Source organism: Gymnoscopelus microlampas, assembly GCF_963454915.1.
Source record: "Gymnoscopelus microlampas genome assembly, chromosome: 4".
Taxonomy (NCBI): Eukaryota; Metazoa; Chordata; class Actinopteri; order Myctophiformes; family Myctophidae; genus Gymnoscopelus; species Gymnoscopelus microlampas.
The window spans coordinates 28,358,796-28,376,559 of NC_139941.1; the positions used below are offsets into that span (position 1 = coordinate 28,358,796).

The following is a 17,764-nucleotide window of genomic DNA, read 5'->3' on the forward strand; positions in this document are numbered from 1 at the left end:
TAAATAAGGAGAGGATAGACATGTCACTCACTTTCTTGGTCCGGGAATTCCAAGTCCACTTAGAGTGAGCTTGACGGATCAGCTATTATATAGCTATTAACCCAAAAGACATTACCAGAGCGTCCTACAGAGTAGTCTGCAAAATTTGTGTTGCAGAAAATGTTCTACTTTATTTGTCCAGATAAACTAAGCTTGAAAATTATTTCTCTTTCATTTACAGGTGGTATATTGAGTTCCAGAGCAAAGCGAGCTAAATGCTCTACACATAAGCAGCGTGTGATCATCATGCTGTACAACAAAGTGTGTGACATTGTCAGCAACGTCTCTGAGCTGCTGGAGATTCAACTGCTCACAGATACCACCATCCTCCAGGTAACTGCTGGACACAATACCATGACAGCACTTATTTGATCAATTGTTTGTCCGAACAGACTTTAAATGGAAAGCAGATGATATGATATTGACTTTCTCCTAATCGCTCCTCAACTCACTTTTCTTCCTTATTTTACTCTTTCCCTTTCTCCCTTCTCATCTATGTCCTCTGCTTTGTTCCAGATTTCTTCAATGGGGATCACTCCATTCTTTGTGGAGAATGTCAGTGAGCTTCAGTTGTGTGCCATCAAACTGGTTACAGCAGTAAGTATTGTTTCATTTTTTTCAAGTGCCAAGTATAGCAGAGCACTGGTGGTCAATCTTTTTTGGTGTTTCATAACTTCTAAAAGCAAAGGGAGATCTACTTGAAATCTCCTTTTATTAAATTAAACTAAATGTTTTTTCCTTTCTGAACTTTTTTTGTGCTGTGGACAACAACGATCCGAGACAAACTCAACATGATCAGTTGCTGTATGTTTGTAAACATTGAATTCAGGTTTTTCCCTAATGGGCACAGCATTTTTTGTGCAGTGCCCAAGCCAAATTAATTGGAAATATGGAAATAAGAAGATTTTTTTTTTATATGCTCAAGCAACAAATGTTTTGCCTGTCAATGGGTCTGTTTCGTTACCTGGGCTGAAATGTGGTTCAGGTTAACAGTCGATTTTCTTTAAAACCAGACCTTCCATCTTTCTTCTGTCTGGTCCACTCTGTGGTACAGGGAGCTGGATTCAGTCCAGAGTAGCATTATCCCTGGTGTAGCATATAATATTGCGTCGATTTGCCATAATGATAATAGAGGAGATTGAATATGAATATCCAAACTGGCCCGCCCGCCCCATATTTACCAGCGACACAGCTCCTCAAAAAGCCAGGGAAAACCCTGGAATTGTTGAACAGATGATCAACCAGTTTCTATGAACTATCCTTCCTAAGTTTAAGAACAACCTCACCTGTCTTCCATCTCCAGGTCTTCTCACGCTATGAGAAACATCGGCAACTGATCCTGGAGGAGATCTTCACTTCTCTTGCTAGACTGCCCACCAGCAAACGGTCCCTCAGGAACTTTAGGTATGTGGTTTAATGTGTTCATGTTTATTTTCACCACAGCTAAAGCAAGGGGCATGATGGGCACTCTTAAAGGAACACATCACCTACTTTCAACCTTATCTTCATATAATTGGTCCTCACTATTGCTCATTATAAGATGGTAACATTTCAGTCTACTTGCTCTGTTTCAGGGGGTGGCTGTCAATTTTTTGGAAATGTGCCTACCAATGAGATCATTGTAGTGATTCCAAGCTAATGGAAATGTCAGCTTTTTCCTGGAAAGTTGGCACTTAAATAGAAGCCACTGATGCATCATTAAAAAGAAGTTTGAAATGACCACTGATATTGTCATCAGTGGGCACATTGTAGCCGATCTACAAGCTCACAACGTGTCTCAGTGCAACGCGTTGTGAACGATTTTTGAACTAATTTTGATAAAGACGTGCCCATAATAGGGACACCATGTTGAAAGTGGTTAAATATGCAAGCCTTTGGGGGAAATGCGTTTCAGATACCATGAAACTGACTATACATACTGTACATACAGACGACTTTGCAATGCATTTGGTGTGTTCCGTGGCTAATAAGCCATATATGCCTTAATATACATAATAATTGCCCTCTATAGCAAAACATTTAAAACACCTTAAATATTTTCTTTATTTTAGAAATGGTTCATCTTTGACTCGAGGGGTACAACACCTATTGCTATTTGATGTCATTTGTCCATATGTAGTCCAGCAATAAACAATGTACTTAACCTAAACATAACTAAAACCAACTTAATACTTCCTAAGGTTAATATGAGCATCAAAACAATATTTTAAATGTTTTTATTAGCACATGCATTCCATGTATTCCAAAGGGCTGGACCACACATGAACAAATGACATCATCAACTTGCGACGGCCTTGAGTAAAAGATGAACTATTAAAAGAAAGAAATATATATTTAAGCTGTTTTTAATTTCAACATTTTGTTATAGAGGGCCATTATAATGTATTGAGGCGTATGAGGCTTATTAGCCAGGGATCCTTTTAACACTTCCTTAGGCAGCAATGAAGAAATACTGTCAAATATGCAGGGGTGCTGGCAGCTGGTCTAGAATCATTGATAATTATTTAAGAAAGACACTGATGCTCATTGCTCAGAAAAGATGGCATAGTGAAAATGTCATCATGATGTCAAAACCGTGTGTTTTGCTGGCCCTTTGTGTCCCAGGCTGAACAGCTCGGACCAGGAGGGAGAGCCAATGTACATCCAGATGGTGACAGCTCTGGTGCTTCAGCTCATCCAGTGTGTAGTCCACTTAGCCTGTGACAAGGAGACCTTGGAGGAGTATGACAGCAAGGTAAAGGCCTGTCAGGGTCATGAAAGTTTACTTGATGATTAATTGTCATACAAATAATTGTGATAAATCATTTTAATTGTTTTTTGGCATTGAACATTGGAACATATAAATAAAAATGACATTTGTTTTAGGCTTTGTAAATAACAATTGCACAGGGCAGATATGACAAATAACTTAAATACACAAAGAAATGAATTTAATAATTTAATGCTTTCAAATAAAAATAAAACATAGTGGAAATAGGCTTACGTGCAGTATAGCATTGCTAATTAATTAATCCCGTTGTTTCTTTTCCCCCCTCAGCATGATCAGGATTTAATGATTACCAACTCCTATGAGACAGCCATGCGGACCGCTCAGAACTTCCTTTCAGTCTTCCTCAAGAAGTAATGTCTTTTCTTTTTCTTTAAACATTTATATCCTTGTACTGTGGCTGCTCATGCTCTAATGAACACTAACACTAACCGTCTACTGTATGATTTCCATCAGAAATTAATGTATTCTCTTTTTTGGTGTTTTACCAGCATTTAATTTGCCCTAGATTTTTTTTCATGTCTGCTTTATCAAATGAGAGCACACAACCTTTTTTCTTAAGAATTATGCTATATGACATTTGATTTACTACCGATTTTAATATTTGTCAAATTCTCAACTTTGTACTCCCATTGTTCCTGTTTGCTACCTGACCCCCTCTCGTCTTTACCATTAATCTCAACGTCGCTGCCTTTTCCCCTCATCTCTTCCCCTTTCCATCTTATCCTCCACCTCTTCTTCCTCCCTCCTCTATTTCTCTCAGATGTGGGAGTAAGCAGGGAGAGGAGGACTATCGGCCATTGTTTGAGAACTTTGTCCAAGACCTGCTGTCAACAGTCAACAAACCAGAGTGGCCTGCTGCAGAGCTGCTCCTCAGTCTACTTGGCAGACTATTGGTTAGTCTGTTACCATTACACTTGTTACTTGGCAAACCATTCACTGGACACATTTGTGTATAAGTGTCAATTTGAATATTATTGTTGGTATTTGTGATCATACAAAATGCACAAAATATTAACATCTTGTGCTGTTGAGTGCACTAGACTAAGGTAGTTGAATCCAGATAAACATCATATTACTTATTTTGCTTATGAAGGAGCAATGTAGATGATGGGGAGATGGGTTAAATAATGGCCCAAAGCACTGAGACTTAGAATGTTCCCATGAGAGGAACTTGGTCCCAATATCTTGTGTGTTTTGGGCCATTGTTGTTGTAGTTCCACAAATGGCCACTAGGGGTGCATGCTGGAAAGAAAGTGCTTTGTTGGAGTCAAGTTTCACTCATGGCATCTGCATTTATACTGTATGCCGTTATCCAGGCACAGAAACATGATGATGATTTATTTGTTAGAGTGAAATGCTGAACACAATTTGAGTTGGAGCTCTTTCTGGCATGGACATTTGTAATTGTTTTTAAAGGAATAATACATATTTGCACTGTTTTGTTTGCCGTTCTTTCTTGTGTTTTTTAATGTATGGTTTTAGGGTTCGGTGTATGTTAGGGTACTGTAGCATATTATGTTTATCATTTTTCTCATCCTGTTCTCTAATGCGCCGACCCACAGGTGCACCAGTTCAGTAACAAGCAGACAGAAATGGCCCTGAGGGTGGCCTCTCTAGACTACTTAGGCACAGTGGCTGCCCGTCTGAGGAAGGATGCAGTGACCAGCAAGATGGACCAGAGGTCAATAGACCGTATCCTGTCAGAGGTACAGAATGCCTGTAAACATGGAGATTAAATTCTGGTTCAGACTATGCTGCTACATTTTTTTGCTCTGTTCTCTCTTTTCACTGTATTTATCTGTATTTATATTTATATTACATTATTAGTATTATAGGATTACATTGTACTTCAAATGGAGTTTAATGACATGTCCTGGGTTCTCTGTCTTCCTAGAGCCCTGGTAACGATGAGACACAGAAGCTCCAGAAGGCCCTGTTGGACTACTTGGAGGAGAACGCAGAGACGGATGCTTCACTGGTGGTATGTTTGCCAGACAGACTGACCTCATGAACATCACACTCACAAATGTAATGCACAGTTCGTCCTCTAGTGTCTTAAACACACATGGTCATGCAGTGTGTTAGAGGACTTTAGAAAACATCTGTCATAGGGTGCCTATGGCCTGCACAGACCATGCTCCTTTTGAGCCTGGGGACCCAGGTTCTTCTAATCCAACCCCCATCTTGTCTCGCATGTTTCTCCTCTCTCTGCCCTTGGTTTCCTGTCTCTCTACCCTGACCTACATGAAATAAAGCGTAAAGATGGTAAAAAGAATATATCTAAATTATTTCAGTTCCTTTGAATTCTTTTATTTTTCATTTTATGTTAACTATACTGACCCTGTTAGGTCAGTTGAGAGTGATTTGATTTAAGGGCTTTTATACCCCAGATAGGTCAAGTTAAAAATCTTAGAACTACTGTACTGCTCTAACTGTGCCAACTTGAAAATAAGTCCCTATAACACACTTTCATACTGCGACACAAATTAGGACATGAGTCCATGCTTTATGTTTTGGTTTGATTGTTTTTGCATGGATCTTTGTTCTAAAACAATAGTGGTAAACGGTTAGCCTTCGACTTGGATTAATCTGAAACCCGGGCCCTCTCTTTCTTCACAGTTTGCCAGAAAGTTCTACATCGCTCAGTGGTTCCGCGACGCCACCACGGAGGCTGAGAAGTCCATGAGGAGAGGCCAGAACCAGAAGGACGAGGACTCGTCGGACGGACCGCACCATGCCAAGGACATAGAGGCCACTGGGGAGATCATGCAGCGTGCTGAGAAGCGCAAGAAGTTCCTCCGCAACATCATTAAAGCCTCGCCAGCTCAGTTCACCACACTGAAGTAAGAGCAAGGATGACTGCAAAACACACACGCACACACACACACACACACACACTTGATAGCTCATTGATTCTACTAGACACAACTGGCACATCACAGTTTTACTTCAGTTCCAGTTAGTTACAATCTCATGCTGGGTTGGATGGTTGTATAATCCTACAACATGTCCTAATTGTCTCTCACCCTCTCTCCCAGAATGAACTCGGACACTGTGGACTATGACGACTCCTGTCTGATCGTGCGTTATTTGGCCTCCATGAGGCCGTTCGCCCAGAGCTTTGATATTTATTTAACACAGGTAAGACATGGCACTTTTAAACACTTAAACCCCCATTTACTTCTTTGACCAGGGGTCTGTACTAGGCCCCCTCCTTGTTTCCCTCTATCGAAAATAGACGAACTACAAGCTCACAACGTTTCGTGTTGTGAGCTTGTAGATCTGCTATGTTTGCCAAATATTTGAACCCCAGAATAGGGATGCTAGGTTTAAGTGGTTTTAACCGTTGACAAACTATGTGGACAGTGAGGATATTGACACAGCTGCTGCAAAAAGTGTCAAAATTCAAATTAAAAACCCATTGAATTTACTTTAGGACTGAACATTTAATTGAAATATTATCTAAATTATGTATGGCCAAGTCCATTATCCAAATCGCAATATGGCCATTTGCAATATACAAATTGCAGATGTTGCTATCATTTGATGAACATAAAATGCTTGAAAAACACCATAAACAAAGTACTGTAATGCTGCAGAGATGCCCTGACCTGACCTACAAATCGTGTTCTCGAGATGTAAAGAAAAAAAAAATTGGTATAGACTCCAACAAATGTCACACCATCATTTTAAACTATTATTTAAAATACTAATTTGAATCACATCACAATCATTATATCTGTCAAAATGAATTGCAATAAGATTTATTTTTTACCATATCTTGCAGCCCTAATTCAGTGTTTTTACTCTATAATCCCAGATATATTATATGACAATATTCCTAATTGTGGTGTTTAGATTCTGCGAGTCCTTGGGGAGAACGCCATTGCTGTCAGGACTAAAGCCATGAAGTGTCTGTCTGAGGTTGTGGCCGTGGACCCCAGCATCCTAGCAAGGGTATGATTCTTTACTTGAATTGTGTCTGCACATTGATTTGACACTCATTATGTCAATCTCTCCTTTATTATATGTATATACAACATTGCATTTGTTCATAGATGTCTCTAGTATATGCTATGCTAGTCTATTCAAATTTGGATATTGCATTATAATCTATAGCATTGCATTGTCCATCTTCTATTTCCATGCAGCAAGACATGCAGCGTGGTGTCCACGGTCGACTCATGGACAACTCCACCAGTGTGAGAGAGGCAGCTGTGGAGCTTCTGGGTCGCTTTGTGCTCAGCAGACCCCAACTCACAGAGCAGTACTATGATATGCTCATAGAAAGAATACTGGTAAATGGAACATGCATGCTTTTTTTTATTGTCCATTTGCCTTTTGGTGATAAAAAAAACATACTTGCCTAGAAAGGATTTAACGATCAGGAAAACCCTGAATATGCATTGTAGTCTAAGACTGTTACATTGTGATGCAGATAATTGTGACAGTGATGGCTTGATTTAGCAAACGTTATGTAGCACAAAGTTTTGCTAGTCTTTGTACATGCTTCCTTGGTGGTAAATGCATGGAAATTGTTGCGCCTGTTGTCATGGAAATGGCCTGAAGAGTTCATCAAAAGTTCAGTGCTTTTTGTATGGTCTTATACTGCCACCTATGGGTAAAATGTATGTATTGCACGTTGTTGTAGCTCTTTAAAAAAAATAAGTTTTTGTATTAACATTCTGGCTTCAAGCTTGTGAATTTGAGCAGAATATGCCTGTGTTGTCATCTATCAGAATGTGTAACCAAAGCAGCTGAAATTGAGTTAATTATAGAGTTTGTTAAGTGTATTGTTTAGTCCCTATATTGTAAGTCTGAAATATGTGTTTTTTTCTTCCATCTCAGGACACTGGTATCAGTGTTAGGAAGCGTGTGATCAAGATCCTGAGAGACATCTGTCTGGAGCAGCCAACCTTCAGCAAGGTCACTGAGATGTGTGTAAGGATGATCCGCAGGGTCAACGACGAGGAGGGCATAAAGGTATATATGTCCACTCACACAAGCGGAAGGGGGAGCTTTCTTTGATACGTTTGGTTTTCAGGGTTTTGGAGATGTGGCCAGTTGAAGATTCCTATTTACCTGCATGACAGCTTCCCACTGTCATTGTGTCTCCTAATGCATTGCCCTGTGTCCTTTGCAGAAACTGGTAAATGAGACATTCCAGAAGCTGTGGTTTACTCCAACGCCCGCCCACGACAAGGACACCATGACTAGAAAGATCCTCAACATCACAGACGTGGTGAGTAGTGCATTTAAAGACCTTTCTGTGGTTATGGATTCATTATTCCTGAGTGATTGGTGTTTAGTCACTTACGCTCTATTATTTCAGGTTTCTGCCTGCAAAGACACTGGCTATGACTGGTTGGAGCAGCTTCTTCAGAACGTAAGTACTATGTGTTGTGTTGAGGAATCACTTTGTGCCGAGCACATTTATGTAGTGCTCCTCACCAAGTCTTTGTCTCCTGAAATTGAATGTTTGTCTCATTACAGCTCTTTAAGTCTGAAGAGGACGCGTCTTATAAACCAGCCAAAAAGGCCTGTGGTCAGCTTGTTGACAATCTGGTGGAGCACATCCTCAAATACGAAGAGTCTCTTTCAGGTACGTAGCTCTGTCCCCCGACTACCACCTCAAATGCTGCCACACTTTCTTCATGAGTTCGTCTTTAATTTGAACATGTTCTGCCCAAATGCTTTCCCAGAACATTAAACATTTCAGTTTTGAAACGATTTCTGTTCCAAATACAATTAAAGGTCTGCACTTAACAATATTAATTGTGATATTATTGTTGTCCTCCCCATATAGACAGCAAGGGTGTAAACTCACAAAGATTGGTGTCTTGTATCACAACCTTGTACCTGTTCAGCAAAATCAGGGCCCAGCTCATGGTTAAACATGCCATGACCATGCAACCCTACCTGACTACAAAGTGCAACGTAAGTTGTTTCCATCTCCTTATTCACCTTTACATAGATTATATACTTTACACCAGGATCTGTACAGGTTCATTTCAAAACACTCAAACGCATGAATTTCACATGACTATATAATATCGTCTATGTCGGGTGGAAACGTCATTTGTCCAAAAATAGTAAAAGTAGCAGATCTACAAGAATTTCGAGCTTGTGGATCTGCTATTTTTGATGCTTTTTTGTGACTGTAGTATGATCAAGTAGGGCATTCATTTATGAAAAAAGTGAAATTATGGAGATGAGAGCTTTCTGCCCGACAACAGCGATACGTAATAATACGCTTTAGGAAGGAAGTCGTATTATTATTATCGTATTATTCACCCACGACTTACGTGGGAAGTCGTGGGTGAAATCTGCCCTCGTGCCACGAATGGCCCCCGAGCCACACTTTGGACATGTCTGCTTCACACAAATGAGAATTGTTCTGACCTTGTACCCACACATTATTTATTCGGTAGCCTGATTGGAAGGATAGCAATGAGCCGGCGCACGCCTAATGGGAGCTTATTAGGCGTTGGTGGAAATCTGCTCATTTCTAAGTCCATTCTTGTTGAACTTGATAATAATTGACATTATGATTGACATGATTTATTTTCTGCAGACTGCCAATGACTTCATGGTTATTTGTAACGTGGCAAAAATCTTGGAGCTGGTGGTTCCTCTGATGGAGCACCCCAGTGAGACCTTCATGGCCACCATAGAAGAAGACCTTATGAAGCTCATCATCAAATATGGCATGACGGTGGGTGACAAGGCACCGTAGAGTAATAGTGTTTACGGACCCACAGATTTATTTTAACGTTTGTATCCAGAAACACATTTAGCCAGTTGTTTAGGCTTTTCAGTATAATCCGTTGCATATTAACCCTATTTTATTCACAATACTGCACATTGCACAGACAATGTAAGGCTGGAACAGTGTATTGTACTTTTTTATTTATTCTTCCAGAACCCCTGTACACTTCAAATGCCAGTCTAGAGGAATGCTCTAAACTTGTGTGCATCTAGTGTTGGCACAAAAACTGTACATTGACGCTCACATTTATTACCTTTTACAGATGTGTATGGATATTATTCTCCATCAAGACTGTCATGGAGTTGGCTAATATTTAAAGGGTAGTCAAGTTACATATCAAGAAGAGTGTGTTGCTCCTTGACACTCACACCTCTGTCTTTCTTCCAGGTTGTCCAGCACTGTGTGAGCTGTCTTGGAGCTGTTGTTAACAGGGTCACTCACAACTACAAATTTGTCTGGGCTTGCTTCAATAAGTTCTATAGTGAGTTGCACATTTCTTAACAGCCACCTCAATTATTACTTCACACCTGCCAACAATATTCCAGTTTAAATTGTCAAATTGTCCGTTTTCTGTGTGGACGTTGTGCTTAGGTCTATCCATACTTAAAATACAATTATTTTAGAAACAACTGTCATACGACAAAGTATAAATCAGGCTTTAGACATGCACTTATCCTCCAACATGGAATGTGTTTTCCCCCCTAGGTGCGCTGAACAAATTGAAGGCGCAGCATCTGGAGGATCCCAACAGCACCACGTTGGTATCCAGCAAGTGCTTCTTGCTGCGATCACTCTTCACTGTGGGTGCCCTGGGACGACACTTTGACTTTGACCTCGAGGAGTTTAAAGGCCCCAACAAGGTAGGAGGATGTTGACACTTAACCCTTTCAAACCGGGAACGCATCTGTTTAACCACTTTATCCATATTTTATACTTTGGCTATTCAAAAAGAGCAGATACACAAATCTTGCAAATATTTGAATATATATATATATCTTTAAAGGGAACATTTTTGACTAAAATCTTTGCTTCTGGGAGTCCCCATTACAAAATATTTTGAGATGGGGGTCGGCGGCCACATACATATAAGCCTAATTTTGGGGTTCCTTTACATGAAAAAGTTTGAGCACCACTGATATTGCAACAGTAGTTTTTTCAGACAACTGTTAGGGTTTAGAAGACATTTGTAGAATCGGTCTCAGGTCTAAATGGGTTAAATTTTATGCTCAGCGAAAAAAAGTGCCTTGTGACATGTCCCTCGACAAAGGTGACTCATTCTTATCAAGTGACATGTCTCACAACACTTTTTCACCGCCACAGTAGAAGAATGTGAAATGGATAAATGACCAAATGTCATGAGCGTATCACTGGCACTACACATTGTAGAGGAAACACTGTCTAACGTGGCTGTGGTACTTGTTGTGTCCAGGGGGCGTTTGTGATTAAAGAGAAGGTACTGGAGCTGCTGCTTTACTTCACCAAACATGAGGATGAAGAAGTCAAGACCAAAGCCATCATTGGCTTAGGTAAGAAGAATGTCTTCAAATATCTGATTGATCTGGATTATTGAAATGGATACCTCACATATATGTTGACGGTTTAAAAAAAGGTTTATTATAGTAACTATTTTGCATGCACGGATGTGTGACGGCATCACTGAGACAAGTACATACTAGATATTTGTAAATCTTTCTTTGCAGATACATTAACTGCTTGCTCATCAACTGAACTCACTGATCACTTGTTATGGTGCCAGTGTCATGTTGTGTTTGAATCTCAAATGTTTTAACTGTCTTTTTAAGTTTTGTGTTTTAACTGTCTTTTTAAGTTTTTCATATTATAACTTCCATCTCCCTTTCAGTAGCCACAGATCAAACAACTCCAGTTCAGCCTTTTTGGTTCCATTCGGTTTTATTAAAATCTTTCTTGGAAAAGATGCTAAATGTCAAACCAATCAATTCCGTTAATTTGTTTAGTAAGACATGTAGTAGTATGCCCCTTAATTACCTGGTTTTAGTAATAGTGTCTTTTATATTCCTCGTGTCATTCTCTGCTGTCAGGCTTCCTCGTCATCATGCATCCCAGCCAGATGTTTGAGCAAGAGGTGAAATCCCTGTACAACGGTATTCTGGCAGACAGCAGCTCCTCCATCAACCTCAAGATCCAGATCCTCAAAAACCTGCAGACGTACCTGCAGGAGGAGGACACACGGATGCAGGAGGCCGACAGAGAATGTACGTACAGGCCCGATTATAAATAACCTCTTGAACCCTAGCATCCCCATTCTTGAAGGAAACATAAGCGAACATTTGCCGAAAATAGCAGATCGGCTAGAGATTTTGTGTAGAGGGGGGGGAAGGGACCAACTATAGACCCCTGGGGGACACTGGTGAACAAAGTATATATAGGGTTTAAATGTAACAGGATAACCTTGTGACTGGGGACAGCTATGCTGCTTTTCATCTATGTTACAGCAACATAGGAAACCAACACTATTCCAGGCCATATTTTGTTAAACTGGGGTAACATCACAAAAGGTAACCTAATACTGATATTATTTTATGTCTTGCTTTTTTAATGTCAAGTCTTTTTGTCCTGTTATGTTCTGTGCCGGTGTAGGGAAGAAGCAGGAGAAGCAGGAGGATCTGAAGGAGATGGGGGACATCTCATCAGGGATGAGCAGTTCCATCATGCAGCTCTATCTTAAGCAGGTGCTGGAGGCGTTTTTCCACACGCAGTCCAGCGTACGGCACTACGCTCTCAGCGTCATTGCGCTCACACTCAACCAAGGCCTCATTCACCCTGTGCAGGTAAGAGGAGGGAGGCAACAAGACGGAAGATTTTCGTATGCAAATTAAAATGCAACTCTGTGCCCTGTGCAGCATATGGAAAACATGAATGTGACAGCTGTCATCTTCTTATCTCACCTCTCGCAGTGTGTCCCTTACCTCGTCGCAATGGGAACAGACCCAGAGCCCAGCATGAGGAACAAGGCTGACACGCAACTGGTGGAGATCGATAAGAAGTACACAGGATTTATCCATGTAAGTTGGTGTCGCACGCAGGCTCATTTCAAAATGAAGTCTATCCAAGTCCTCCGTATTTGGACAGAATATATTTACCAATTGACTGAAAAAGTCTGTTAACCTTCAAGTGCCTTGCGCTCAGGTGGTGTGGAGGTAAAGTGCCTGCCCACCACCGCGGAGGTTGTGGGTTTGAATCCACCGTGGTGCATCCGGATTTGTCGAGCGTCTACACAAACACAATTGCCCAGTGTCCGGGGGAGGGAAGCCAGGCGGGGAGGATGATATTTGTCACTGCATGCCCTATGGGCTGGGGTGGCACTTGTCAGCAGGGAGTGTTGGGCGGGAGGAGTAGAGCGAAGGCTCTACGTCCTCTCAGTGGGCGCTCCTCACTGGTAGGTGAGTCAGTACGATACAACAGCAGTGACAACACAGAAATGTGTGTGGGGAGGAATCGATTGGCATAACGACTAAATTGGGGAGAAAAAGGAGTAAAACATTATTGGCTACTCTAAAAATAAATTGTGTGCCTACTCGTACATCTCAGCACTAGAACCTTGCGATACCAATATGAGAGGTGCAATGATGTGAATCTGAATTGTTAGAATATTAAATGCAATCTGTAGGCAGTTTAAAAGCAATCAATCTAAAGTGTCCTGTCTATTACTGTACAACTTGTACTTGAATGGCCAACGGATTGGCTTTGCATAGATATCAGCCTTTGGTTCAACAACGGACCATCACATGCCTAGGTACGGTCATCACATGCCTAGATATAGTCACAACAACACATATTAGCCTCACCTTACTTCATAACAGGTTTCAACTAAAATCTCGATTGAACTGTGCAGTGCTACCAATTCATAGAAACTCATTTACCTCCATTTAACTCATCACATTTATGGTGTTTCACATTTGCATGAGCTCTAACCTTTTTGTCCTCTAATCCAAAAAAAGATGAAGGCAGTTGCTGGGATGAAGATGTCGTTCCAAGTACAGCAGGCCATCGTCTCATCCCGTAAGGCGATCATCAGAGGGTTCAGGACGGATGAGACAAACACAGCGCTTTGCTCACACCTTTTCAGCATGGTCAGGGGGAACCGGCAGCACCGGAGAGCCTTCCTCATCTCCTTGCTCAACCTGTTTGATGACAGCTCTGTGAGTTAAACTAATTCTACGGCTCGACGAGCCTCAGTGAAAAATAACATTTCCATGTAGATCATTCCTAGCTGACTCCATGCTTTTTTTCTGCAAAGCTTCCTTCAGGGGACTAGACTAAGGGACTAGTTTTTTGCTTCTGCTGACCAATGCCACTCTTCCCATTCTGTCTCTTTCTCTTCTTTTCCTTCCCTCCCTCCTCCTCGTTCTCTGGGCCCTTACACCCTGCAGAAGACCGCAGTGAACATGCTGCTGTTTATCGCAGACAACCTGGCATATTTCCCCTTCCAGAGCCAGGAGGAGCCTCTCTTCATCATGCACCACATAGACATCACCCTGTCAGTGTCTGGCAGCAACCTCCTGCAAACCTTCAAAGAGGTAGGGTAGCATTACTGAAAGGTGTCTGTGCCCTTAACATTCATGATTATGTTGATGAAGAGTAGAAGGACATAAACATTATTGTGTTGCTAATGGAGCCTGTCACTTTTCCCTCCCTGTTCCAGTTTCTGCTAAAGGAGCCGGGTCGCAAGGATAAAGAGAAAAAGGTAAAGAAAGACAGGCAGCGTGAATCTGATGAGGAGGACGAGGAGGAGAAGATGAACTGCGACTCGGGCAGGAGTGAGGAAGAGGAGAACAGTGAAGACGATGAAGAAGTGGTACGGCGGCCCAAGAAGGCCAGAAAACCTGTGGCGCGTTCAGAGACCTCGGACTCTGAATCGGACTCAGACTTGGAGGATATGAATGTGGCGGACGTGGAGAAGGTGATGAGACGTCTCCCAGAGAACCCCATAATACTCCGGGACTTTGCCAATGCCGTGCAGGGCATCCTCCTGCTGCTGGTACTCAAACAGCACCTCAAGAACCAGTACGGATTCTCTGATAGGTGAGATCCACAGCTGATAACGAGATATTCATTTAAAGTATTCAACCTTCACTGCTACTAGGCTATGTGTGAGATTGAATAACTCGCATCCTTTTTTTATTTATACACAGTAAAATCCAGAAGTACTCACCCACGGAGTCTGCCAAGGTGTATGAAAAGGCGGTGAACAGGAAAAGCAATGTTCACTACAACCCCCGGCAGACCCTTGACTTCATCGCCAATGATATGGCCCACGCCACACTCTCGGATGAAATCAAAAGACGGATAGTCAAACAGTACCTAGATGTAAGACTGTAACACTTGGCTCCAGGATTGAAATTGTATAAATACTAAAACAATCTATTGTTGTATTGTATTTTTATTGAGTTGATTAGTAAATCCTTCTCAACTCTTTCATCTCCAGTTCAAAAATCTGATGGAACACCTGGACCCAGACGAGGAGGATGAGGAAGGAGAAGCATCTGCCAGTGCTAACATCAGAAATAAAGCCATAAACGCCCTGCTGGGGGGCCCTGGGCCAATGGCAGGACCCAGCCCACGGAATCAAGCGGGACCAGAGACGGATGATGATTACAGCGATTCGGATGAGAAGATCCCTGGGGTGAGAGACGTTCATTTCATAGAAACACTGATGAGACATTTAACCACTTAAACTCTATTAACCCTCTATACTTGGTCGACTCGTTTTTACCCTCTTCATTCTTTGCCGAAAATATCCCATTTACAAGCTTACCATGCGTCGCGTTGTGAGGTTATTGAACTGCTATTTTCACCATGTTTTCGCCCCAGAATAGAGGATCTAGGGTTTGTGGTTAATCTGAAGGGGGTATGTGTAGGATATGAAATATTAATAATATAAATATGTTTCTCTCCTCAGTCTTCTACTACTCCTCGAAGACCAGCTCTGCCACGGCGATCGGCCGGCGACCCGGGCCTTATGAGCGAAACTGTTGAGTGCATGGATGTGATCGCCTTGTGCTGCCCTAAGTACAAGGACAGGCCGCAGATAGCCAGGGTCATTCAGGGCACCGGCAACGGATACCGCATCCACTGGATGGCTGGCTCCTACACAGGACCCTGGGCCGAGGCCAAGAAACGGGATGGCCGCAAACTTGTGCCTTGGGTGGACACTATTAAGGAGTCGGACATCATCTGCAAGAAGGTTACCTTGACCAGCAACCATAAACTGAGCAACAAAATAGTACAGACTTTACGCAAGCTGTATGAGGCGCGGGAGGGAGGGGCTAGCTAATGACCCCCAACCTTTTTTTCCCCTTCTCCCCGTTTCTACTTTATCAAGTCACCTCTCCTCCCTGCTTCGGCTCCTCCTCAACCTGCCACCTCCGACAACACAGCCAAACTTCACTGGATTCCTACCCTCCTCCTCTCCCTCCTTTTTTTATAAGAAAACACAGAGGGCAAGAATATTTGACACTACATACTTTTACATGCGTTATTCTTGCAAAAAAGAAAATGAAACAAAAAAACAAAAGACTTACTATATTAGAGAGACTGCTCATGTTTTGTTTGTGTACAAGTGCAGAGGATAGAATCCAGAAGGCATTAAAGGAATAATTTGCTCAAATTATCCCTTAAAAAGGCTATCAGAGAAGAGAACCGGAGGGAAATGTTATGTCAACATTGTTGTGGGAGCTCCTTCGCTGTTGTGCAGCAGATTCTAGTCGCTCATTTCTACTCCCACTGTATCATAGTTTAACACGACAAAAAACTAAAATGTTTATATCTCTGAAGACAAAAAAGCTGTAAAAAAAGAATAAAACCTTAAGTGAATGTTGGAAATTAGTCTTTTTGATGTTCTTATTAAAAAGTGTTTTTGGAGTTTATTATACTATTAGCACCCTGATGGTTTTTTCCTTTTAGCTTTTAGATCTTTGGAAGAAATTTGAATTTTTATTTTTGTTCACTTTTATTTGTCCATGCTGTACAATGGCAGAGTTCTGGATATAATTTATTCTATTTCGAACTACGCATGCAGTATATGTGGCCTATCGCAGGAGGATATTTTGTAAATGTAGATTTTGTTGTATTAGGTCACCCTAGAAATAAGAGGAAAGGGGATCCATACCCCTTTTGGTGGAACAAATACTGCAATAAATTTTCTACTTCTCTTTGTCACTTGTCTGCTGAAAGTGTTAAATGTGATCTTTTCCATTCGATAATAGCTGCAGAACATACAGCAATTTAAATTTGACTGCCATAATTATTGAGCCAGTAACCCAGCCATTGACTTTATCCATCGCATACAACATGTATACAATGCACAGCAACTTTGCTTGTGTTTGAACAGTGGTAGTAATGTTTCACGGCTAGCAAAGGCACCACAACACTCAGATGCTAGACACTGTTGTGTTATTGTCACGCCTCACCTCTGATTCTGGATTGGTGGCATGCTACTGTATGTAAAGCACACATTACGGCTTTGTTTGGGTCTGTGTAAAAAGGCAAAGCCAGCATAGTGACGGATCATCTTTACGACAATATTGTGGGATCTCTGTATAGAAAGGACTAATGTCAGTTATCCACCCGGTTGTCACTTAATGGTCATCCTAGAAGGGACAGAATTCCCACTGGAACGCCATCCGCAGATCCTTATCTAACCTTAATCAAGCCAAATCATGCCTAAACTTACCCTATTAATGGTGCATAAGCTTAAACATTAGTACTTTATTAACTAATTCCTGAAGTTAACGTGTAACTTTTGTCCTTTTTTCTAGGGTGGCCAACTAGTAACAACCATGCGCCAGCGCCACCACCTAGTGCACATGGTCCTCCTAGGATGGCAGGGGCAGACTTATGAATAATTAATAGAAGGGAACCACCAGACGGGCTCGTTTGAGGAATGTCAGGAAGAGGAGTCAATGAAGCATGTAGTTCCGAGTAGTACAAGGCAGTGTATATGTGTGATTAAACTTTGGCTATTTGAAAATAGCCGATCTACAAACTCTTTAGCTTGTAGATCTGCTATTTTCAAAGGATTTGAATACATTTTATACATAATGCTACCTTGTGAAACAGGACATTCTGCATAATGAGTACTTTTACTTTTGGAACTTTAAGTATATTTTGATGCCATTACTTTTGTACTTTTTACAATGTAGAAA

The 17,764-nt window shown here is 41.4% G+C and overlaps 1 protein-coding gene across 4 annotated transcripts in view; it reads left to right on the plus strand.

The window, feature by feature from the left end:
• The window catches only part of nipbla (NIPBL cohesin loading factor a), a 42,211-nt gene extending 25,433 nt beyond the window's left edge, over positions 1–16,778 (plus strand). For all 4 annotated transcript variants that reach the window (XM_084055271.1, XM_084055273.1, XM_084055272.1 and 1 more), the window contains exons 20-49: positions 221–372; positions 556–636; positions 1,343–1,443; positions 2,644–2,773; positions 3,077–3,159; positions 3,570–3,702; positions 4,372–4,515; positions 4,704–4,790; positions 5,429–5,652; positions 5,848–5,950; positions 6,668–6,766; positions 6,961–7,107; positions 7,658–7,792; positions 7,953–8,051; positions 8,142–8,195; positions 8,303–8,411; positions 8,616–8,746; positions 9,384–9,524; positions 9,966–10,059; positions 10,284–10,438; positions 11,008–11,104; positions 11,639–11,812; positions 12,198–12,388; positions 12,515–12,622; positions 13,559–13,759; positions 13,991–14,137; positions 14,263–14,642; positions 14,753–14,927; positions 15,046–15,243; positions 15,520–16,778. In XM_084055271.1, the coding sequence (XP_083911397.1) occupies positions 221–372; positions 556–636; positions 1,343–1,443; positions 2,644–2,773; positions 3,077–3,159; positions 3,570–3,702; positions 4,372–4,515; positions 4,704–4,790; positions 5,429–5,652; positions 5,848–5,950; positions 6,668–6,766; positions 6,961–7,107; positions 7,658–7,792; positions 7,953–8,051; positions 8,142–8,195; positions 8,303–8,411; positions 8,616–8,746; positions 9,384–9,524; positions 9,966–10,059; positions 10,284–10,438; positions 11,008–11,104; positions 11,639–11,812; positions 12,198–12,388; positions 12,515–12,622; positions 13,559–13,759; positions 13,991–14,137; positions 14,263–14,642; positions 14,753–14,927; positions 15,046–15,243; positions 15,520–15,894 (4,448 nt within the window). In that variant the 3' untranslated portion in view covers positions 15,895–16,778. The remainder of the gene's footprint in view (positions 1–220; positions 373–555; positions 637–1,342; positions 1,444–2,643; positions 2,774–3,076; positions 3,160–3,569; positions 3,703–4,371; positions 4,516–4,703; positions 4,791–5,428; positions 5,653–5,847; positions 5,951–6,667; positions 6,767–6,960; positions 7,108–7,657; positions 7,793–7,952; positions 8,052–8,141; positions 8,196–8,302; positions 8,412–8,615; positions 8,747–9,383; positions 9,525–9,965; positions 10,060–10,283; positions 10,439–11,007; positions 11,105–11,638; positions 11,813–12,197; positions 12,389–12,514; positions 12,623–13,558; positions 13,760–13,990; positions 14,138–14,262; positions 14,643–14,752; positions 14,928–15,045; positions 15,244–15,519) is intronic.
• The last annotated feature ends 986 nt before the right edge of the window (positions 16,779–17,764 follow it).